At 37.8% G+C, this 25,142-nt stretch overlaps 3 protein-coding genes across 5 annotated transcripts in view; 1 reads left to right on the top strand and 2 right to left on the bottom strand.

The window, feature by feature from the left end:
* Positions 1-6,362: 6,362 nt before the first annotated feature.
* LOC114464756 (ependymin-like) lies at positions 6,363-13,022 on the bottom strand. Its single transcript, XM_028449272.1, has 10 exons — positions 12,917-13,022; positions 9,938-10,563; positions 9,886-9,895; positions 9,777-9,808; positions 9,602-9,690; positions 9,127-9,161; positions 8,898-9,029; positions 7,934-8,117; positions 6,766-6,853; positions 6,363-6,605 (listed from the first exon to the last, which is right to left on the bottom strand). The coding sequence occupies exons 4-10, from the start codon at positions 9,785-9,787 to the stop codon at positions 6,455-6,457; spliced, it is 690 nt and encodes a 229-aa protein (XP_028305073.1). The 5' UTR covers positions 9,788-9,808; positions 9,886-9,895; positions 9,938-10,563; positions 12,917-13,022; the 3' UTR covers positions 6,363-6,454.
* LOC114464762 (ependymin-like) lies at positions 10,473-14,524 on the top strand. Its single transcript, XM_028449287.1, has 6 exons — positions 10,473-10,551; positions 11,754-11,788; positions 11,917-12,048; positions 12,882-13,065; positions 13,315-13,402; positions 14,193-14,524. Exons 1-6 carry the CDS (start codon positions 10,476-10,478, stop codon positions 14,341-14,343), a joined length of 666 nt encoding a protein of 221 aa, XP_028305088.1. The 5' UTR covers positions 10,473-10,475; the 3' UTR covers positions 14,344-14,524.
* A 2,016-nt stretch (positions 14,525-16,540) lies between these two features.
* pnpla6 (patatin-like phospholipase domain containing 6) overlaps positions 16,541-25,142 on the bottom strand; it is a 34,842-nt gene continuing 26,240 nt past the window's right edge. For 2 of the 3 annotated variants that reach the window (XM_028473941.1, XM_028473856.1), the window contains 6 exons: positions 21,098-21,246; positions 20,188-20,340; positions 19,210-19,326; positions 19,041-19,128; positions 18,625-18,773; positions 16,541-17,880 (listed from right to left, as the gene is read on the bottom strand). In XM_028473941.1, coding sequence (XP_028329742.1) covers positions 17,806-17,880; positions 18,625-18,773; positions 19,041-19,128; positions 19,210-19,326; positions 20,188-20,340; positions 21,098-21,246 — 731 coding nt within the window. In that variant the 3' untranslated portion in view covers positions 16,541-17,805. Of the gene's footprint in view, positions 17,881-18,624; positions 18,774-19,040; positions 19,129-19,209; positions 19,327-20,187; positions 20,341-21,097; positions 21,247-23,378; positions 23,496-25,142 lie in introns of all 3 variants that reach the window. The other variant, XM_028473805.1, reaches the window with a different exon arrangement.

The following is a 25,142-nucleotide window of genomic DNA, read 5'->3' on the forward strand; positions in this document are numbered from 1 at the left end:
TTCTTTGTGTGTAGTCATTATGTTCAGTGTTAATGATATTTACTGTCAGTGAAGAATATTTTTTTAAGAATATTGGTAGTATGTTGAGTTGAGGTTTTGTTTATTTAGACAAGGTTTTTCAGGAAATATGTATCTTCTGACATGTTTCCACTGTCAACTGCCAGTCTTCGTCAGAGGAGTTCTGCTGATTGCCTTTGATGGCTCCTTTGAAGTTTCACTTCCAGCAAGATTCATTTTGTCTTTATTTTTTCATAGTATGTTAAGATGAGGTTTCATTTATTCAGATTTTTTTTTTTTCAATCTCCTGACATATTTTGACAAAATAAATATTGCAGGAACTATTACATACAGTATATGATGAGAAAAAGGTTTCAATTCTACATTGGTGTGATTTCAATCAAACTCATATGACGTGTCATAATATGACATTAAAATAGTTGCCCAATGATGTGCTTTGTTTACCTTTAGTGCAGGCATCACACTCTCAGCCTGTAGTAGACAATTATTGTTCCTGTAATCAATTTGGTAATCTTACGACTTTTAATCTGGAGTCATAATCAGGTCCGAATTCAATCAGCCACAATAATCTGGTTTGGTTTGACCAGGCAACAGAAAAACATTCCCATCTGCCTCGTGATGCTTAGCAGTGATCAGTAGTAATTAGTAAGTTAACAGAATAAACGTTGACTGTGGAGAAGGTGAACAGGAGCGCATGTTTGGTATTTACATGTAAGTGAAAAGGTCAAAATTAATGTTAGATTGTGTCTGTATACATCAGATGTGCGCAACTGGAGGCCCAGGGGCAATATGCGGCCATCAGTGCAATTTTGTGTGGCCCCCAAAGTAAACGCACAAATTGACCCCAAAAACCCAACAAAATTAAAGAAAAGAAATACACAAAAGTACAATAATACCCAAAAACAAACTACAGAAAAGTACTGCAAATGACTCCAAAAACACACACAATGAAAGAAAAATACATAAAATAATAACAAAAATACACAAAGTGAGAAAATACACACATAAAGGGAAAACACACAAACCCTGTTCTTCCCTGTGTTAATGCTCATATTGGTCATTATTTTAAATACTGACATGAATGTTGATAATGTGGTCCTTGAAATAGACAATCACATGTTTGTGATCCCCGCTGTGATAAAATATTCTAATCCCTCGTATACATCAGTGGCTATAAAATTAGAGGTCAGGACAGTGGGTTGAAAAATGAGCAGCATGTTTAGTGACGCCACACAACATCCACACCTCTCCTCACCAGACACAGCTAATGGTTGGATATTAAGATGGATGTTGGTGTTTTTGTTTTGTGTTTCAATCTGTATCTCTTATCATTATTGGCTTTGAAGAAACACAAGGTCCTCTCAAGCCTTTTTTCCCCCCTATTAACAACAAAATGCAATCATTATTTTGTATTTGTTTTTTCTTTTTTTTACTAAATGACAGAACACAATCAATCACAATATTTTTGCGTAGTTTATTATTATTATTATTATTATTATTACAAATCAAAATGCCATCAAAGCAAATATCTGTGCATTATAATCTATCCATAATAGCAGCATCAGTAAAAGTTCCATCGTTTTTATTGATTCATCACTGAGCATTAACAATAAGGTCCTGTGGTGCCTTGTTGGTCACGCCTCTCGCCAGGCGATGAGGCCTCTACATATATGATGTCTATGTGTTGATCAAGGAAGCAAAGCCTGTTATTATATCAGTTTAGACAGGATCATTTTACTCAAATTGTTTATTTAGCATGCACAATAAACGGGAAGAGATTCATCACCTTTATGATAAGTGATGACTAGGCCACTGGGAGTGAGACCCAAGGCCAAGACAGGCTGACTTGATAATAATGTATCATGTTTTTCTGCAGTCTGTGCCTTCTCCTCACCCTTCTCTGTCTCAGGTGTCGTGAAGCTGATGATGGCAGTTCCTGATCTGTGGTTCACAGCTCAACTAGTCTGAGACACTCTGATGTTCTATCTCTCTATCCTGTTCTGTTGGTCCTTCTGTCCACTAACCCCAACCAGTCACAGCAGATGACTGCCACCTCTGAACCTGGTTCTGCTGGAGATTTATTCCTGTTAAAAGGGAGTTGTTTCTTCCCACTGTCGCTAAACGCTTGTTCATGTGGATCTTGTTGGGTTTTTTCTTTCTTATTATGACTTTTATATTTTGATAAGCGCATTGAGATGACTTTGTTGTAATTTGAGCTATACAAATAAAGTTGAATAGAATTGAACACAATATGCACAACTGTACAATCACAGTGCAATCTCCGCACAATCAAAATAGTTGACTCTTACCCACCCCTTCCATTGTCATACCCTGACTCCCTCTCCCCTGTTCCCTTCCCCCTCGCCAAGGTGTGGTGCTGCTCTCTTTTTTTATATTGTCCCTTTAATAAAGTATTCTTAGGGAGGGTTGGTGATGGTCACAACTATGCAGTAAAATAATTGTATTTATTTCATTGCAATAAAATAAACATGCATAGCTTGTACTACCTTCGACAGCATGTACAGACAAGGTGAAAAACATTTTTTTAAAAAGCAAATATCGACCTGTAATTATTACGTGTCAATAATACTGTGCCTCAATAATAATAATAATAGATCATAAAACTGATATTTTAGGCAGTTCCTAACACACAACGCAGAGCACATGCACTAAAAGCCTTGTTGTCAAATTGTTGTTGTGCTATGTTATGATTAAATTCGTCACGTACACTTAACACAGCTTACTCAGTAATATTTCCCATTGTCACTTCAGATCTTGGGTGAAGACGATAAATACATTTAATTGCAAACCTGCTAATGTATCAACGCTTAGGTTCAAGGCTTTTAAAATGCTATTACTTTTCTGTGTCTATGTGCTCCACATTCAGCCACGCATAAAATCCATCAAATCTGCACATAGACGTCCTTCTAATGTATTCTTTAGATTCAGCAAAATCAGCTAAAAAGCAACTCTGACAATGTCATTTCCTCCTCACAACAGGACTGTACAGTCAGATTCATTCCACCAGGGAGTTTTCAAAGAGCAATTTCTCAGCACGCTTTGACAATCATTAGACTGAAAATTGAGCAGAATAACAGGGCCTTTATTGCAGCTAATGCTTTCAGAGCAACCTCTCATCTCTTTAAACACACAGGCCTCACATTACAGGAAGAGTCACAAGAATAGAAACGATCTTGAAAAAGCTGATGAATAAATTAATTATGTTTGTGTTTATTACAGTTTAAGAAAACAGCTACTGAGGAAATTCTACACTCCCCTAACATAGAACTGTTATGAATTGTATATGGCCACGCATTAGCTTCTGAAATCTCTTTGTAAATATATTCTTAAACAGAATATTATGCCCCACAGGTGACAGGTAAAGTGAATGGAAATAAAAATGTTGTCCCTAATTTCTGTGTTTTATATGAAAAAAAAAAAGATGAAGAAGCAAGAAAATACTGAAATGTTTCATAATGTAGATATGACGCCAAAGTAACCTCCAGAGTTCACTTAAATGTGAGCCATATTGCTGCATTTGTTTGAAGCTTTGCATTAGGACATGAAATGTAATATAAAAATATAAAAATGATTTAAAAATAGACAACATTGTGGACACACATGCACAAACTAATAGAGAATGTAATAAGCCACATATTTCCATCTGTCAGTCTCTGTTTTAAAGGGTCGTTATTAACTACTATGTTTTGTGTTTGCTGGTAGGGTGCCTAAATGATCTAGTAATAGCATGTATTGCACAGTTTTTAAAACAAATGTATAAATAAAGTATAAATATAAATGAGTGATGAGAATTTTCTCTCTTTAATTACCTACTATTTACACTCATGCATTACTGTACAGTAGCTACACATAATGTTGGAGGATAAGGGATCGTACTATTGTTGAGATTGTGAATAACATTTACTCTCATATAGCTTTAATGCAATTTGTTTGATGAATGAACTTATTGTTTTGGCATTTCGCAGCAATTGTGTGTGATGCATGACTGATATCAATATCTGCTCAAATAGAGAGAAATGCTGCCTCCGTCTGTTGTACATCAGCAAGTACTATAAGAGACGAACAGAGAGACAGTCACAAATACATTACATTTTCCCTCACAGTTTGATTTAGGTAGAGGAAATTAACACTTTTTTTAGGCACACTGTAGATTTTTAGTTTGATCGGATGAATACTGTTTGAGATATGGCCAATTTTAGTGAGGTGTGTACGTGTCGATTTTCATGCATCCTTATTTTTCTTCCATTTTCAGCTTCCAATATCTCGGGAACTACAACACATAGGAAACTGAATTTTTTTTATACTAATAGCTTCACCTATGCTCTCAGAATATACAAAAATATCTGCTATACATACTATCTGGTGGACGTGCCAGCTCCTCGAAATTGAAAAAAAACGTTTGTTGGGGTTTTGGACTCAAATATGTTTGGGGCTTCAGTACACAGGCATATGCCTCAGCTCCCTGCAATGTTATCAGCTTTGAGCTATGTACACAGACTATTCAAATCACTAATGATTAGTCAGATATATGAAATGGTTCTTGGGTGACAGTCTCTTGAAATCTGAAAAATATTTTCATTGGCAAATACAGTAAATGCATGTGGGAATGTAAACAAAAATGTGTTTTCATTTTGTAGTAGAAAGACTCTTTCTTGGGTTCTTTATGTGACTTCTTAATTTTTATTTTGGACTTCAGCTTTGGGTCAAAAAGTTTGCAAATTTCAAACTAGCCTACTATAAAACCCAGGCCTTAAAACCTAACTGTACTTTAATTTTTTTTTTTACCTTGTCTGCACATGCTTTCGAAGGTTAACACTACAAGAAGTGCAATCTTTTGACAGCAATGCATATTTTATTATTGCAATTAAATAAATTTATTTATTTCATTGCATAATTGTGACCGTCACCAGCCCTCCCTAGGGAAGGGTAAGAAATACTTTATTAAAGGGAGGATGTAAAAAAGAGAGGGCAGTGTTACACCAAGGTGAGGGGTTGGAGGGGGGTGGGGAAGTTAGCAGGGAAGAGGGATACAAGATAGGATATGGAATGGGTGAGGAATAGTTTTATGTGATGCGATGTGAAATTGTGGTTGTGTATATTGTGTTTATTGTTGTGTTGTCAAGCCAGTTTGGTGACCAGTGTGTGGTTTAGGAATAATGGTGGTGGCTGTGAACAGAGGAAGAGGTGAGTGGAAATTCCATAAAACAGGTATTTGGGAACAACGTGTCTAAGGTTGAGCCCAGTATGAGTGTTATCCCACAGCCCAAGGCCAGTGCATCCATGACAAATGTATTTCCGAGTACCGCCACTGCAAAACCCAAGAGCCGCCCCCGGGCCCGAAGAAGCAGTCAGGCCAGCAGCAAGAGCAGGCAGCCTAAGGGCCCCCGGCGACCACCCCACGGCCAAGCAGTCCCCCGAACGCCCCCAAGATCCCAAGCCGAGAGGCAGCCATCGCCCCCCCATACACACCCGAGAAAGCCCCAAGGAGCCAAGGACCCAGCGCACCACGCCACCGATCCCACCCCCAACCCCCAGACCCCCCACCCCATCGACCCCCCCACCCCCCCACCCCACCCCCGCGCCTAACCCCCCGAGGGGAGGGCCCAGAGAACTCCCTGCCCGAGGCCCCAGCGGAGGAGCCGAAGCCCACACCCAGCAGACGACCAGAACCGCGCCGAACAGGCAGCCAGTGGGCACCCGCCGGCGAGCCCAGAGCCAGCAGGGGCCCGACCCCAGGCCAGAAGGACCCGGAACGAATGCAGCACCAGGAGCAGCCCGCCCAGGGAGGACGACCACACCCCAAGCCGCATAAGGCACCAGGGGGCCGCTGGGAGTCTCCCCGCCGGCCCCCAGGCACCCCAACCTAGCCCCCCACGGCGCCCCAGATCACCCTTCACTGATGCCGCCCGCGCCACGAGCTTCAGTTCTTTTTTTTTTTTTTAAAGCCAGGGCCCCCTCCAAGGGCCAAGCCAGACCGCCCCGCCGGGATGTGGCCCCCTATTCCGGCCCCCGACACCCTACCTCACGGGGCACCTAACTGTACTTTAAATCTGTTCTGGGCAGAAGGAAATAACTTTGAATTGAAATACATTAGTTTACTATTTGTTCTAAGCAGCATGAAAAAAAAAAAAAAAACTGAGTAAATCGCTTTTGCCCGCACGAGAAAATAAATTAATTAACGTGAAGATTCACAATCCTCCGTCAGATTGTGTTGTATTGAACGGTTGTGAGCTCAGAGGAAAATATCAGATACAGCTTTCAACTTGTTATTAAAGCACTACTTTTTTGTATTGCATCTAAAAACGTGTCACAATGCAGTCCAGTTTTGTTCATTTAATGTTTATTGTTTTAATTGACATTATGTTTGAGGACTTTCATGACAATTGGGGATTTTTCTAAAGATCAGATCAGAAGTTTAATCCGTCCTCTGAGCCTTCATGGCCAGAGAAGCCAAAGCAGTGAAGAAGTTGTCCGGAGTCGCTGATTGTTCCACTTGAGCTTTGGAACAGAAGGAAGGAGGGCTCAAATCACTGGGGTCTGAAATGCCAATGACCCAGTTGAAAGTGCTGAGAAAGAAAGAGTGATTCCTCGTTACAGAAACAGATTTAAAGATGATGGTAATTGGTCATCACAGCTGTACAAACCACTACACATTTGTTTTGACCTGAAGTAAATCATTGGCAGTCATTTTCAGTACTCTAAGGTTCCGTCAGTGCAGGTGTTTACCTGACAAAGATCATTTCGGTGTCCGGACCAAAAACTGACGTAGTCAGCGGGATGCAACCAATATCGGTAAAGGTGGTTATGTATGTGGCTGGAAATAACAAGCAGAGGTTGAACAGTTTGAGTTAGTGTTAGATTCAGCTCTGGAATAAACTCAACAAAATATATTTTGGTCTATTTTTGACTTTATTTCATCATACATTGTGCATGCTCAAAGATTTCCATAACAGTATATTATTTCATAATTTGCAAATGATTCATTTTAAATTGTTTGACTTGATTTGTCACATGATGATTACTGATTAGCTTAATGCAAACTTCTACCTTTGCTCAAACATTCACTCTGATTAGAGAAATCAAATTATGATGAAAAGTTCACCTTTTTCTAGTTTTTTTCCCCTCTATTCTTTTATTCAGGTAAAAAACATAATATTTGAATCCCAGTTTTAGTTATACGCGTCATACGCAGAGTTTGTGGGACTGAAGGGGGCGCATTACCCCCCAGTGATCAAAAGTTTTCATTACAGTTTTCCCAAATTCATTCAAAATAAAATTTTAAGTGCCATAAAACACAGTGACTGTACAAAATATATATTAATTCATTTGTTGTTCTTTTAAAACTACAAGTTATTTTTTTGGTGCATGAGTCATGTGACGATTGTCTTCCTTTCAAGGCAATGTTTAAATACATAGTTTAATGTCAGAGATGTTAGTTATACTTCAGGTGTGTAGTAGAAATTTCAGCTAAATGGTCCCAAATTTTTGAGACTTTAGGTTGGTTCTTCTTCTGTTGCACAATTCTTCTTCACAATGTAAATGGTGAAGCGACACTGCCCCCAGCAGTTCATGTTTGGTAATGCAGCAGCAGCCTGATTTTGTCATGAATTTACAATATGTAATGACATGTCGACGCCATCCAATCATTTTTGCATTATTGTATGTGTTACACACATTATGGTTAGTGTAAATCTTGAGATGTTCTATATATTTAATTCTATTTTTAATTTTGTCTCCCCTGGCAAGAAATTCAAACTCCACCGATGGGTAAAGTGTAATCTTGTGTTTCTATTAGTTTTTACATAAATTCACTGTAGTAAATATATATATTTTAACCTAATTGTAAAATGTATTCACATGTAATTGGTGTTAATAGTGATATGATTCATCTCACCATTTCCTGGAAGGTTTCCATACCAGTTGTTGACCAGCAATCCCATTCCCCAAGAGGAGGAGGAACCCAGAATGTACTGACCCATCATTTCAGCGTCCTCAGGCACATGCATGGGAACAAAGGAAGCGTCCAGTGGCTTTTTCTGGCAGGTAAATGTTTGCCAGTCAATCTCGTAGTAGACTTTCTAGAGAAAGGGTTAATTAAGATGTTAAGTTGCTTTACTATCAAACACAACAGAACGTTACAGTCTAATAAATTCATAAAATGCTTTTTCCTTGTCACTGCACCTCTAATTGACAGATAACCTACTTGAATGATCAACTCAAAACAAAATGTTGAAAATCATAAAAAAAGAAAGGAATATTCAGAAAAAAAACATTATAACATAACAGAAAAAAAACATTTTGAAAACAAATTATTTCTGAATCTATAACACTCTAAAGCAGTGGTTCCCAAACTTTTTTGGATAGTGAACGCATTTTGATATCACAAATCCATGGCAACCCCATAGACAATTTTTTTTCTTCTAGAAATACTTTTTGATCATGTTTGTTATATCGTGTTACAGATACGGAGTCGCCAAGATTAGTGACAAATTGCATTAACTTAGATAATTTTTTGCTGCATTTTATTTGAACTTTAGCTAAAAAGTGTAAAATAAATTTTTGTTGTGTTTTAATGATAAAAATTATTTAATAATGATTCATTTAAATTCAACTTCATTTATATAGCGCTAATTACAACAATAGTCATCTTGTAGCGCTCAAATAATTTTTAAAAATAATAGTAATAATTAACATCTAGATTAATGTATAAGAATATGTATAGAATATTTTTGTATTAGTTCAGTTCAGTTCAGTTTATTAGCCATTTTCAGTATTTGGAAAAAAAGTTATTATTATTTTTTAATCAATTACTTTTCGATCAACCCCACGTGTGTGTGTATATAAATATAATTTATTACCTCTCTAAAAAGCATCAGCTGGTCCACAACAAAGCTCTGATTACCCATAGACCCAAAGCTGGTGGTCCTAATCTTCTGGCCATAAGCATCATACGTCAAACTCCCAGTCGTCATGTAGCTTCCGTTAGAAAACTGAAGATAAAAATATACACACGTCACACGAGAAAACAGGAATACAAGTAGAGGAAAACATGACTTGATTAGACCAATATGTTTAGTTTAGACTCACCACACTCATGTCACCAGTCATCAGCGGTGGAGTAACTGTGTGGGAAATATTCAAATGTTCATCATAAATAGAGCAGGGTTCAACAAACGGTTCCAAAAAGAGGCCCCATGTTATATCTAATTCTTCTTTATTGCCTTTAGCTGAGAAAATCATCGTCTCCAGTTTAATAAAGGACAAAACATCTTGTAGAACAACATGGATATTGAAGAAACTTTAGAAGATTTCCAAAGAAGTCAAATATTACATCTAGCTATTAGTGATGTCAAAGTGAATATTTTAGAGTGAGCAGGTTCTGTGAGTAAAGTGTTTACTGGAACCCCAAAAACAGCTAAGAAATGGTTCACAACAACTCCAGTTTTAAGAAAGAATCATAGAATATTGGCTCCAAAAGTTGTTGAGTGTCGGACAAAAAAAAAGTGCCGGCAGATATCGTTCTTCAGGTTGAACCATTATTGATGATTTCTGAGGCACTCACCACATGGTTTGGGGAGCTGAGCGGTGGCAGCTGCCAGCAGCAGGCCGAAGCAGGACAGCACGCTGATGAAGTTCATGTTGAGCAGAGGTCTGAGCCAAATGAGACACCGTCACACACCTGTATTTATACCTGTCAACAGCTGGCTGTGTTCTCACGCCCAGAGCCTTTTACTCACATGGTCTGCATGAAGACTTAGAAACTCAGCCGCTGGAAATAAAGCTATCGGTAAAGAGATGTGACTGTGATATTAGTAAAGTGTTCATTCCTAGACAAATTTACTTAACCTGTTTGTTTCTGATAAAATATCACATTTGTGTTGACAGTCATTTGTATGACTTCTTCTTCTTCTTCTTCTTCTTCTTCTTCTTCTTCTTCTTCAGTTCCAATAAAATAAAACAGAGTCATTCACTTCATTGATTTAAGCCCCACAGACACAATCATCATAAAAAAGAACATAAGTTACAGTAAAAGTCTGTCGTAATAAAAAGTTCATCAGTATTAAGGTTTATCCATATAAAAGTATATGGTTATAAATGATTAGAAATGAGACACATTTTAAAAAAAGACAGTATTTCATTTTCCATATATTAGTAGTGGTGCTGGTGTCTATGGTGTGTGTTTATCATTTAGAGAGTGGATGCATTTTGGGAAGAAACTGCTCCTGAGTCTGGTTGATGGTACATGATATGATTATTAAAGGACTCGTAGGGTTGTTGATGGACACTCATGCTTTATCATTATAAAGGGAAAAGTGTCAAAAGGCCAGGGCTGTGGGTAGGAAGCAGGTGCTGTGAGGTGTGTGAGCACAGCCAGCTGTGGACAGGTATAAATAGGAGTGTGTATCTTTCCCTCGTGGCTCCTTCCACTGCTGACCATGAACTTCACCAGTGTGCTGTCCTGCCTCTGCCTGCTGCTGGCAGCTGCTGCTGCTCAGGCCCCGAAACCCTGCGGTGAGTCAATCACTGAACACTCACACACACACACACAAGTAATGTAACTGTAATATAACAGAAAGAATCAAACTGTAAGAAGTGGAAAAATCCTCTCTAATACATCAAATGTGTTTGTCTGCTTGGGTTGGAAATTTAGAAGACAGCCACAGATGCAAATAACTGATATTAATTAATGATGTTATGGTTTTAAAGCAGTGGTTTTCAAACTCTTATTTCTGAATCCAAGTACCCCCTTTTGTCCGACTACAACATTTTGCTCAGACTACTCAGAAAAAAATAACTATAGAGCGTAATGATGAAAATTAATAACACACATTAAATTAACCTTTTTATAAACAAATGGAATGAAACAGTATTTAGTGACTCCTGAATAGACTTATGTTTATAGTTGTATCATTCCCAGTCATCTTCCGCCTGGTGTGGGACCAAGACTGACCCTTGTATTTTTAGTTCATGTTCTAAATAAATAATTTCCATCATCAATGTTATGATTAATTTTTTTAACTTAAGAAAAAAATGTAAAAAAAAAAAAAATAATAATAAAAACATTTAAATAAAATAAAATAAAATAAAATAAAATAAAATAAAATAAAATAAAATAAAATAAAATAAATAAAATAAATAAAATAAATAAAATAAAATCACAAATTTTTAATGCTGTCATTTGTTAATTCTACTCTACCCTGCAGTGCCATTGCGTACTCCTCAACATTTTAAGAAACACAGTTTTAAAGTATTAATTGTTAGTCGGCCTATAAAATTATCTGGAAAAAAGATGTTAGGCAGCCAATCACCTATTCTGCATTTGAATGATTTATGTGGTTCTGTTTGAAATTTGAGAAAACAAATAATAACAGTACAATGGTACAGTAATAAGCAATGCTGCATCATGGGTTTGATTCCTGCACAAGGACGTAGAACCTTTGTGTGTGAAGTTCTCCTTGCACATGAAATTCTTAAGGAAACCCATAAAAGATAAAAAAAAAAACATGCATTTTAGAAACTTGGTCCAGGCTGTTCAAATGTTGTGGTGTCCTATGTCACAGAGCCCCTATAACATCCTTTATTTCAATATGTAAACTATAGTTGTATTGACCTTGTGTAATAAATGTCCAAATATCATCAAGTTATCTCTCTTTTGTGGTTGTTGTTGTTGGGATAATGAATTTCCTACATATGTTCACCTTTTTTGACCACAGTTACTCCCCCCTTGATGAGCGGAGCTTTCAACGTGGTGAGTTTCTCCTTTATTTATTCTCTCCTGATAAACTACATTCACAGATCTTTCAGAGATTTATCGATTAATACGAAGGTTTCTCTCATTAACTGTTTTTTATCATTTCATTTGTTTCTAATTTCCAGGCCGCAAATGGACATATTTCCTCCACTGGGTTGGTGACTTACGACGCTTTTGGACAAAAGATTAGGCTCAGAGGTTATGTGCAAATGGGAAATGAAAGCTTTGCTTTGGACCAGCTGATGCTTTTCAAGCAGGTAATATATCCAATTTTTCACACACATCCTCCACAAACACAGAGCGATAAGTGATAAGGATACTGTATACATTAAGTGACATACAATGTTTATATTTAAATCAATACCTTTTAAGAGAAGCCACTGAAAAATGACACTGATATAATCAAACTGGAAACCAGACTAACTTAAATACACAGGCTTGAGTTTGGCACCAGCAGACCCTGAACAGGACACAGAGCATCAGAAAATCAATGAATGAATGTTAATAATTCAATCAATAATTTGAGGACTCATTATGTCCAAATGGCCCATTTTCATCAGATTTTGTGTAATCTAAACGTTCCAGTTTTTACTGTGAATCTAAAACGGTAGTGTAGTGATGTGAGGTGGAATTATTGGCCGTCTGTTAATCAGACTATGTTTAAATTCAAAGTGTGAAGCAAGGCCCTCATACTAAAATAATGTGTTTCAAAACCCTTTAAATTAATTAACATTATTACAATTATTATTGTTCAAATGTGTAATGTGAAAGCTCACGGGGAACATCTGATCAGCTGTCATATTCTGTGAGTCTCTACTTTGTAACAGCTGTGGAAAAATTATTCCACCACAAATTGTCTTTACACTGTGTTCTGTTTTTTTTTTTTTTCTTAATGAGATACATATTTAAATAAAATATTCAATGGCTCCTTACATACAAAATACATTCACAGCTTATTACTGAGTTGTGAACACAAAGGAGACTTTTCATTTAAATTGGTCTAAAAATTAGGACGTCAACTATAGTGAGACATTAATTAAGGTTAGCCATACAAATCCCTGTAACTAATCTTTTTTTTTTTACCTTTCAGAAATTAATTTATGAGGTGGACTGGAGCACACATACTTGCCGTAAGTTGCCCCTGGACACGGCCTTCATTCCCATGCAGGTACCTGAGGATTCCAAACTGGTGGGGCAGGTTGTACTGGGAACCTCCTCTGCTGCGGGGATGGGAGTGCTCGTCAACAACTGGTACGGGAAGCTTCCAGATGATGGTGAGTCTGTCCATCCTGCCCAAAATGTCATCAAGTTACCATGAGCAATGGACTTCACCTGTATTCTAATAGTTGAGCATTGAACGCAATTCCCATTAACCTCTCTCCTCCCAAAACCATTTTTTCCCCACTATATAATGGATTTTGTCGTTTGATAAACAGATCACCCTTCCATTATAAGGGTTCTTTTTGGACTGGTTTCTCATTCTGCACCACTGCTTGGACCTTTATGTATTACTGTGTTTCCAGGTTTGTACTCAACTGTTTTCACTGAGATCGGCTGCATCCCAATGACCTACAGTAGCTTCAGTCCAGGAGGTTCATGGTCTGCGATGAGGTAAAAAGCCTGTTCTGACCATTAAACAAACCAAAAAAGCAGATTTTACCTTGTTACCAATTAAAACAGGGTTAGAAAATTCCTCTCAGGCCACATAATCAGTGCTAATTATTCTCAATAGGACCAGATTCTATTCAAAATATTAAATAAACTTATTCATAATGATAATTCTAATCAACCAAAGGTGCAGTCACTTAGAATTCAGTCACAATGTTTTTACTGAATATTATCCTGCAGGCATAATTTGGTCCACAGGCCTTAAAAATACTCACATGATGCAAGATTAAAGCTTTTTCTGCTAACATTTAGGTTTTTGTTGCATTTCAGTGTTTTTGGGCAATAGTTTGTAACTAATGTAGTATGTAATTGTAATTAATCTACTGTATATAACATTTTGGATTTTTGATTTGCGTGATAGAGGTCTTCTTTTTAACAATGAGCCTTTAGGAAAAAGTCTGAGTATTGATTGTTGCACTAATATCAATTAAACAAAAAAAAATAGATTTTTTTTCGATTTGTCTCATTATTGCCACTATAAGCACTTATTATTGATACAGCGACAATAATCCAGTAGTTAATTTAACTTGGCGTTATACTCTGATTAAAAAGTGTTCCTCTTATTTTTTCCATCCGTGTACTAATGAAGTGTGACCTAAATCTCATTAATCTCCTATTACCAAAAAAATCATATTTAGCTTTGATTGCAGCAAAGTCAGATATGAGGATTAATTGACATTGTAAAAAAAAATGTTCACTGTATCTTTGAGTTATATCTTGGTTTGTGTTCCAGCACCGTCAACTGGGTCTTGGGCATCACCAACCCTACAGATCTGCTTCCCCCCGCAATCTGTGCCAATGCTAAACTGGAGAAATCAGAGGCTCCAGTTAACTTCTTCACTGCTTTAGCATCTCTTGCCATGAGGACCCAAAGGGAAGTCTAATCACCTCCTCAGCACGCACCTATAGAGGAAGTTCTGTTGCTCCATCCATTACTCTCTCTCTCTGCTGTTTTCATTGTTGTATGGACAACATATAATACGTATCTTACAATATCAAAAAAGTGAAATCTGAGGCAAGAAATTATTTCTTTAACTGTTTTTTTTTCTCCTGAGCCTCTACTTTGGCAGTTCTTCTATAAAGTTGATAAAAACAAACAAAGACTTAATTCTATCCAGACTAACGTACATATTCATTCATCTTCTGACTGGTTCAGGGTTGCAGGGGTCTGTTGGTGTCTATTAGCAGCTCTCAGTGGGCGATAGACGGGGGTACACCATGAACAGGGTGCCATTGCATTATCAAACACACAGACAGACAACTACTCAAACGCCCATTCACTCCTACAGGCAATCTAGACTCTCCAACTAACCCAACATTCATGTTTTTAGTTGGTGGAAGGAAACCAAAGTACCTGGAGAAAACCCCACATAGGCTCAGGGAGAACATGCAAACTCCACACAGAAAGAACCTAAGCGTAAAGCTGCTTAACCACATACATAACTTTTTTTTTTTTTTTTTTAAATTGTCCAAGAGTTGTTCTAATCTACTGCTGTCGTCATTGACCCCAAAAGTGACATTTCTGCTGTCTTCTCGGATTTAAAGTTGGTGGATGTTGATATTGTGGCTTCCACGGAAACACCCGAATACGGCCAAAATAGCAACAAAGAAGGACAAAAAAACGTCAAGTGAATTACTGTCTTGTCTGTGGAAGAAACACACAAAAAAAAAAAATCATAGAAAGACTAAAGTAAAAACTCTTTTCCACTAGATGGCAGCATCTTTAAATTATTCTACAGAACTCCAAATCCCACAATGCAACACAAACAACATTTCTGAAGTTCAAGTCATATAACCATTCGTTAACAGTACTTGTTAACAATGGAGACAATAACAAAAGTTTGAGCGGCAATTTCTATGTTTGGCATCTGTTTTAGAGTAAATCTCTTTCACAAGATTTACGAGAACAACCTTTGAATGAAATACATGGTCGTTCTTTAAAAAAGGGAGTTATGTGGTTAACAAGCTTTAAAACATGTGCCTGATTATCAACGTCACAGGACTTGGTTTGTGATGAGGGGTGTACCTTTAACAGTTCACCACATAATGACAACCACTGACAGACGCACACACAATTCAATGGCTCCATCTAAACCAGTGGTTCTCAACCTTTTTAGCTTGCAATCCCCAAAATAAAGATGCCAGAGTCCGGGGACCCCCACTGTACCTGAAGGTGGTTGAACACAGACATGAACATTGAAGAACAGTCATGGAGACAGGGCCATCTATAAGGGGGCTTTTTGGGGCCCATCCATAAAGTCAGCAAAATTATGTTATATCAATCTGTGATGACCACATTTATTTATATATCTGAATATTATCCACTGTTATTAATTAAGTTTATTATTATTTGTGCCATAGTATAGTAATATATAATATTAAAGATGTAAATCCTTGTTTTAATTAATAAAAAAAAATAAAAAAATGGGTTAAAAGTGACCAGAAAACGTAGTGAAACGAGATTTTTTTAAAATAACAGAAATTGGTTAAAAGTTTCAAATTAAAGTGGCCAAAAAAGACAGAGAAAGTGGTAAAAAAAAAAAAAAAAAGTGTCAATGTTGGCTTAAAAGTGGCAACAATGTGGAGGTTGGGGTATGTAGTTTAAAAAGTAGGAACAAATAGTTTAAACTGGCAAATAATGGGCATGACAATTCATGAATGTGGTTAAATAGGCAAAAATAAGCATGAATTATGGTGAAGAGGTTAAAAGTGACAATTATGGGTAAACATTTGTGACAGTAGGTGGTAAAAGTGGTGAAAAGGGGTTATAAGTGCCAAAAATGTCTTGGAAGTGGAAAAAATGTGCAGAAAAAGCATTGAAATTTGATGGGGAAATGACAGAAATGGGAGTAATGTAGCAAAAACGCATTAAAAGGAGCAAAAATACGGTAAAAATAAGCAAAAATGGGCTCAAATTGTTTCTTGAAGGCATCTGGCGACCCCCTCCCAGTGTCTCGCAACCCCAAATGGGGTCCTGACCCCAAGGTTGAGAACCCTTGATCTAAACTACCTGTGGAAGGAAAGCACCAAACTACAGAAGTGGAAGACAGTTGAAAATAAAACTGCAATCATGACACAGGACAGGATGCGTATGATCTTTACTGTATAAATGTTCAGAACCTCAGACTCTCTCAGCTCATGAAGGTGGATGAAAACTGTGATCCAAGCATCTTCTGGTAATGACGTTCCTATTTTCACATACAGGTCCCATTTAAAAAGCTGATATAATTATAAGAAGCAATGCAGAGAGTTTCGGTTTACCTCTTTTGCAGCAAAGAATCAAATTTTATCCTCATATACATAAATAAATATTAACAATGTATAGATCATAATTCAGGTAAAAGGGCTCCATAGGAATTCAGTGTTAAAGTGTCATAATAATCAATTTAAGACAACTCTGTTTTGTCCAACTTGTCCTTTTTCTGGCGCAGGTTTTGGAGATCACGGCTATGAGATGAACATTAACAAGCCAAAATACAATTTTGCTGTTAAATCAAACTAAGTTATAAGCAGGAACTATGAGGGTGGTGATGCTTGATGAAGCCACACCCCCTTTGGTTTTATTTACTTTTTTTTACTGTCAGTCAAAACATTACTTAATTGTGAGATGGTTAAATTACCATTCTGAAGACATTGTTAATTTAAATGGAGTCAGCTCCAACATAAACAAAATAACTATATCACTACCAAAGTGTCCAATTATCTGCTCACTGTTTCCTTCCTTTCCTCTACGTCAGAGTGCAAACTGGCTGTATTGTGCGTTAATCTAGATTTAGAATAAGGTAAATAAAATAAAACTATAGTCAACCATTGATCTTAACTTGTTAGTTGTCATGCCCCATTCAAACTCACACTCTCTAGCATACACTGTACCATGATAGCATCCTTAAATGCCATCTTTAAAATGGATTTATTCTGCTTCCTGACACCGTTTTCCGTCCTGTCTTGGCGCACCGAACAAAATCCATGTAACTGGTCACATGATCAGTGAGGAAGTGCAGGTATAGCTACAACTACACCCAACAGAACACTTTAGAGACGTTTGCGGGACATGCAGGTGGCCTTAACCATGATTCAATGATGGAAAGTTCATTTGACATCATGGACATGATTCAGGTGAGGCCTCTGTTGGATGAGAGGAAAACACTGGGTGGATTGAAGGTTCTTTTTAATCATCTTCTCTCTTTGAAATCACATTTAAGGAGGAAGCCACTCAGAGAATAACGTTGATTTCCTTCCAAACAAATGTTGAGAATTTAAAAAGTTGCAGCAGGGCCTTGGTGTGACCTCTAAGTCTCAAAGTCCCAGGTCCATGTCTTCTCTTCATCTTTGTGGAAGGCCTTTTGTCAGCAATCCGACACCTCAGAGGCGTTGGAGTCACTGGCGAGTTTCTTGCGCCTCCTAACAGACCTACCCACACCCTGCAGGGCAAAAACAGTTCATCTTTATATTTGATATTTATCTTAGAAAGCATTTGCAGATAAATCCATATTGGAAAATGTTAGTGGTGTGTTGGGAAAAGCACCTGAGGCTATTAGATTTGCTAAGCTATGTAGAATTAAATGCACGGTTTAAATGAACCAGTCAATGTGTTATTAATCTACATACCAACCGATTGACTTGAATTGTTCAAATAAATAAATCAACTTCTTGATGATATCGTAATTCATTGAGCTGCACCCATAGTGAAAGTTTAAAGCTGCCAGTGACGATAATGTTTTAACAGATGACAACATAGTGTAGGCCTCATAGATCTATATATCGTAGATCATTTGCTCCCTAACAAACATAGAAGGTTGAAATTGCTGCTCGTAAGGTTGTCTTGCAATTCATCACAAACAATGCATTGACAAATGGTGGCATGGACTTCTGATAAGTTTCTGGTTTGTGTATGCTTTTAGTCTCCGTGAAAAACTAAAATATCAACATACGCCATTGTTTTGTTTTGGTTTTTAATCACCAGAAATGTTTCGTTTTTTAGGACAAGTCGGGATCAGTGGTGAATAAGAACAACTTTTGGATGAAATAGAGGTACAGTTTAAAAGGTTGTGACCAATAAGTCTAGTATTTTACATAATGATGATTCAACCTAAAGTTAAGTGTAATGTCTTCATACAGTATGAGTGACATATGTGCTGTATCTTTGATTTGAGTGTGTAACTTACAGTCTGGAAGACGCCGTTCTGCTCCACTGTCTCTCCTGGGGAGGGTTCCTCAGCATCCTCTACCTCGTACTCCTCTTCCTCCCCTTCCTCCTCCCTCACCGTGTCCATCCCATCCTCCTCGTACTCTGTCAGACAGTCCGACTCCTCGGCTGAGAGAAAGGATTTACAGGTCACATTTATTTACTGCGTGGCTGACCTGCCTGGTTAGATAGGAGCCATTAAAAATGTGGGACATCTCCTGCAGTATATCAATACCACTGAGTAGGTGAAAAATACTGACTTTAAGTTATTACACTGATTAAATCTGTCATGATCTCGTAGGAGACCTGTACGTCAAAAAACAAAAATGCAGACAAAAAGGAACATGTAACGTGCTCTTTATGCTGCTTCCCAGGCCTTTTCTCTCTATACGTCACCTTCTGCAGCGACGTAGCTTTGTGCCGGTTCTATTCTGGACACAATCTCTGCCAGGTCGGTGAAGTCGGCTCCCTGACATGTGCAGGACTGAAAAACAGGAAGGCGGACATACTGTCAGACATCAGACACATCAGTAAGTGTTAAAGGTTTAAAGTGTGTCGCTCTCACGTCAGTCCTCTTGCTGTCATTGTAGTCGGCTGAGCGATGATCCTTCAGCATGTTCTCAATATCGTCACCTCGGGCCCAGACAGAGAACAGAAGCTTACCGTGCTGGTAGCCCACGTCCTGTACGACAAAAGAAGAATTAAATCACAATACACAGGCAGAGTTTAGAATGACTCATTGAAAAAAATATTAAAATCCTATTCGCGTTATTAGTATTATTATCAAATATACCGCTAGATTTTGTTACAAGGAATGAACAGCAGGTCACCCGATAGTTATTATGTTGTTGTTTACTGAATGGATTTTATGTGAGAAAAGGTTCAGATTACATGAGGTTGTTTAACTATCTGCTGTTTTAAATGCATTCCATTTGTTGATTTAGTTTGTATTTCAAATTACATTACATTCTTTATCATCAATAAACAAAATGAAACATCACGAAACTCCTTTAAATTAACATTTTCTAAACAACAATTTTCTTTACCGTAGTTAGATTTATTTGACCAAAAATTATACTTACCAGTATTTTTAGTCTGATTTTAGTCTAAGTCTAGAATATTTTTGGGGTTTGAGTTCCGTATTAATCTTCTCACTTCAACTAAGACTTAAATCTAAGGGGCAGAGACTCTGATCCTTCTGACTTATCTTTAAATATTGACACCAGACTCTTAGATATTCAAAATTCCTATGAGGTGGCTGGAATGGCGCAATGGTTAGCATCATAGCAGGAGTTTCCATGTTTCTATTGAACATACATGTGTTAATTTAAGTATTTGGATTCACTTCATCAGTCAAAAGTCAAATATTTTGCTTTTTATCAACACTGGAACACTGGAAGTCCAGGACATTTACCCTAAACCCACAGACAGATCAGTGACTAAAATTTCAAATTGTTACTACATTTTTGTCTTTGTATTGTTTCCATCATTAACACAAACTATGTTAAAATCATGAGTCAACAAAGTTCAGGGAGTAACTCACATAGATTTCATCAAACTTGCCGAAGTCCATCGTCTTGAATCTGTCAATAGGAGGTCTGATGTACTTGCAGTACGCACTCTTCTTCACCACCTCCAATTGTCGCACACAAGACACGTAGGCTAACCGTGACTGAATCTCTGCCATGTCAGGAACCTGTAGAGGTGGATGCCTCCAGTCAGAACACAAGCACAACAATATAATAATGTAGCTCTAATAGTGTTCAACGTTTCCAAAAGAAGGTTACATGAGGATATGTGGAAACTTATTTTAATTAACGAAAGACCTTTGCAGGTCATTTTCAATTTAAATGAGGTACATGTCGACCATAGGGTTTTTCCACTCAGACAGAGACAACATAAAATGTTGGCAATATCAACAGAACACACCAGAAACTAAAATTCTAAAAAGGAAGTATAAATAAATGGCTTTCATTTATAGTTACTTTTGCTTTAGAAGAGGAATATAAAACTCACTTTAGTAACAGATGGCTTCATTTGTTTCCTATTTTTCCAGTTTGGTAAAATCTTATGAACGTATCCATCTAAAGTTACAAAAACTTTCAATAAATAAAAAAAAAAAAGAAAAGAAAATCCCAATTCCAATCAACTATCAATGGCCATCAAGGGGTCACAGGCTATATTGTACTTTCCAATAGATGGAATCAGAATTCTGGGCTTACATAAGTTGTGCATACAGGATAGAGTTGAGAGAAGCCTGCTGGCAAATAAATTACAGACAGCAAACAAGAGAAGTACTAATGATCTGTTAAGGGAGTTTGTGTGAATTAAGTAAAATGCTAACAGGGTAATAAGATGAAAAAGGTTGTGAACCAATGACCTAATTCACAGTAACAGAAAGGTTGTAGTCCCTCTTTGAATCACTGAGTCACGGATAGTTCTGCGAACCGCACCTTTACTTTTTCCGCCCAGGGATTAATTCGTTTCCACAGCAACCACCAGCCAGACAAGCGGTCGCCATAGTTACAGAGGTCCGTCTCGTCTTGGCTGCCCACATCAATGGCGATAACGGTTCTGGCACCAATGTTCCTTGCGATGTCCGCTGTTGGATGTTTAACATGGAGATCCACACATGTGCATGTAGCACGCAGGATGTATGAACACAAAAACACAGGAGTGGGAATAAAAAAAAAAAGAAAAATGTTATCTTAATGAGTTGGTTTCAATGTGTTCTCCCTAAAATCCACAATGCTTCAAAAAACCCACACCACAAAAACAGCATTTTCTTAGCTTTGCAATAAACTTCAGAGAATATTTGTCCAAATCAGAGATGCTTCAATCAGGAGAGGGATAATGGCTTACTTTCCTGGGAATCAGCACAGAACTTACTGTACAGCCATGACCTTTTTATTGACTTGGTTGAGTAAAGAAGTGCCTTGGGGCATTAGGCATTTTTGTGGTGTTTAGGCATTTCGAAGATAAAAGCAGGACAACGTCCAAAGCCCAGAGGACAAATCCAGCGTACCCACAGCAGCGATAAAATCAGCTGATCTAGTAAGAGCTCTTCAGGGAAACATGAGGTAATTTGTAAAGTTTTCACCCAAATGACCACAAAGACCTGTTTCAGCTGGATCAGCCTTTGAGCCCAGAAAACATCATGTTTCACAAATTCAGGGCCCTAATAAATCAGAATTACATTATAAATCTAAATATTTTGTGACACTAGGGTGAAGTCTTGTGAAATATGATTGTTTTTATCAAAGTGCAGAGTATTGTTTTATCTCTAAACCTAACCAGAGAGCAAAATGAGTTTTATCTGCACTCCACAAAGGATGCTTTAGGTTGACTTGTTAACTTTTTGCACTTTTTGTCCAAATGTAATGCCAACAGCTAGCAAAAAAGGTCCACAGACACAACAATACTCCTTGGCTCAGTTTCACATCACATGCAGACTTTATCTCAGGTTGAAGTAAATGTAAATATTAAGTATGGAAATATAATGGTGGGGCTGGATGATGCAACGGAAATAAGTTAATAGAGAATGACTAACATTATTTTAAAGAAAAAACAAGACTTGTGATGAAAGGAAATCTATCGTCTAGATTTTCTTTATAATCTTTGTCTTATTTACATGAGAGAAGATTTAGATCAGCAATTCTCAAGTGGACTTGTACTGGGTGGCTCAAGGACAGCTGGTCAAAAATAAAGAAATACTTAATGTCCTCATGTTGGACTTCTTTTATTTTGAAAGAAACTTTTTTTTTTGATAGGCATGCTGTGAAATGCATGTTGAACTGGAAATTATATAGGTTTATGTTTTAAAAAAGATTATGCATGTGCGTTTATAACAGCTATTGTTGAAAAACTAAATTTGGTTGTTTGAATTCTAAAAAAAGTGGGTCACAATTTAATGACCGTGGCAAAATGTGACCACCTGATTTAGATCATCAAATCAGATCTTTTTTGTTTTGTTTTGAAAAGCCTCTCATTTCAAAACTCCTGACACACTCCTGTATCAGTAGTTAAAGACTAATCATCTCACTTTTTGTGAATGAAGTTGAAAAAGACAGATAGATTTCCTTTTCACTTCATTTGGCCAAAAAATACATCTTTGAAAAGAAATCTGAATGATAATATTGTGACATGATGTTAGTTTCACAAAAATTAGCATCTGTTATTAATTAATTGCTCTGAAAAGACTTTGATATTACAGGAATCGGACCTTGTTTTTCAACCAAACTGGTGACATCAAGTCAAAGATTGAAAAATAAATTTTAAAACCAATGCAAATTTGTTTTTCTTGTCGAATGTCTCTCCCATTGAAGTTCATATTTGGTGACACAAGGCTGGTTGAAAGGTGACTAGTAATATCTCTTCTACTGAATAATGGGGTGTTTATTAGATTTATGAAGCAAAATGGCAATTTTTACCTCAACAATGGTGAAAACTTGAATCTATTTACAAACTTATATGTTTAGACAAATGAAATATATTTTAATAAAGTCAAATGGATCATTACAGGGGAAAGGTTCAGAACTGCCCAAAAATTTCCATTAATTAGCATTAAGTGCACATCTACTTACCCAACATGTAAACATAGCTAGCTTGATTTAAACCTCTGTACAAAGCATCACCATCCATCGCTCCACCCTCCCCCTCTTCTGGGAGATGAAATGGGCAGAAATTGAGGCCACTGATTGGACGGTGGGGGAACGAGATACCACCTGTACTTGCCTGGCAGGTTGTTGATGTAGCCACCATCCATAAGCAAGTTGCCATCTTTGGGGTCGCAGAGAGGCGGCAGGTAACCCGAGAGGGTCATGCTCGCCCGTACATAGCGCCACAGAGAGCCTGGCACACCAGGAAGGGGAGGAGGGAGGAGGAAGGAGGGAGGGGGGGGATAACATCTCAATAACGTTTGCTATACGTCTCAGATTAGTGTCGATGCAGATCTCAGACCAAACACCTCAGGGAGCACGGACATAGGAGAGGGTATCCGACCCCACAGAGGTGAGGACTGGAGAACTGCTCACCTTTAGACTCTGTTGTATACCAGTGCAAACCTCATTACCTCGCACAGAGACCCTGTGTGACTTGTGCAGAAGGTAAAAAGTAAATGGCCACCATAACAGAGAACCAAGGTTAGAGATCTCCAAACAGTGTCCTCACAACAGTACATTTACCACTCACTTAAGGGTTGCTATTAACATATATATCTTGATTTTGATGTGAAATCATCTGGTATAGGGAAATAAAGTAAAGATAGAAACTATTAGAATGTTGGAATCACCTGGATTAGCTCTTTTGGAGGATATTCTGTGTTAGGTCACGTATGGGTGGTTCCTGATCTTAAAGCATTGGGAAAAAAAACCCCATAAAGGAGCCGCAGCAGCAGCAGCAGCACTTGTTGACAGAACAACATTTGGAGATCTTTCCCCATGAACATGAGAGGGAGGCAACCGGCCAGCCCTGTCCTGGTGCTACACTTCTGTGCCAGCAGGGGGCAGGAGCAGAGCGGGCCGGTTACTGCATGGGTTGGAAGGATAAGGAGCACCACAGAGAAAAAGCAGAGGGCGCGGCTGTGCATGTTGTGTGTGAATAATAAATTAACACAGAGAACTACAAACCGTAGCTTTTCAGTCTTTGCTCTCTCTTATAGACAGTGCAACAGCAGGATCCAGAACACACTCAGACTTGTCATGAAACCTACAAATATTTATTATGATGGTAGCAGAGGAACTTTGATTACACATTCACTGGCCATTACATTAGGTGACATACGAAAGACAAATCGGATGAAGTTTATGCAGTAAGGTGGACCTTGTGTTGTGACTGGAAAATATATAGTAAAATTATATTCATTTAAAAAACACTGGCATGCAAAAACGCAAGCAAAGCCAGAGGCAAGAAGGGAGCTGGAGCAGATAGGCTGAACATGTAATAAAAACCTTCATCCCCACACAGAGCAAGCTGAGCCAGACACACACATTTGATTAATAAATCTCATATAACCAAACTACAAACTGACATAGTGTTGACACAGTTCTCTCGCAACGCCTATGGCACTATTATGGGCGGGGTACCTTTGCGGTCTGGATTGCAACCACATCGTTCAGCTGTGGAGCAAAGTCCATTCTATTCCCTTATTGTAGCGCGTGGTGTGCCGTGTAGTCTGTCCTGCAAAATCTCTTCACCACGCCTGATTTTTAGGGAAATGCCCACAACAGCGCAGGAAGCAAAACGCTACTCTGAAAAATCCAGAGCTGTTGCTTTAGGTGATAGAAATGGAAGCCATATAGTCCGAAAGTCACTATAAACACATTCTTGCTTTAACTTGAAATATCCCACACCTGTATTTCTCACTGAGTGAAAATAAACACCTACTTATCGGATATAATGTATAGAAATGTAACTAAGTTTCCCATGCATGAAGACGCTTCATCCAGAAGATGTTTAGAAAGATGAGGAAGGGGGAGGTTGCACACTTCTTCCTTGAGG

Source organism: Gouania willdenowi, chromosome 1 (assembly GCF_900634775.1).
Source record: "Gouania willdenowi chromosome 1, fGouWil2.1, whole genome shotgun sequence".
Taxonomy (NCBI): domain Eukaryota; kingdom Metazoa; phylum Chordata; class Actinopteri; order Blenniiformes; family Gobiesocidae; genus Gouania; species Gouania willdenowi.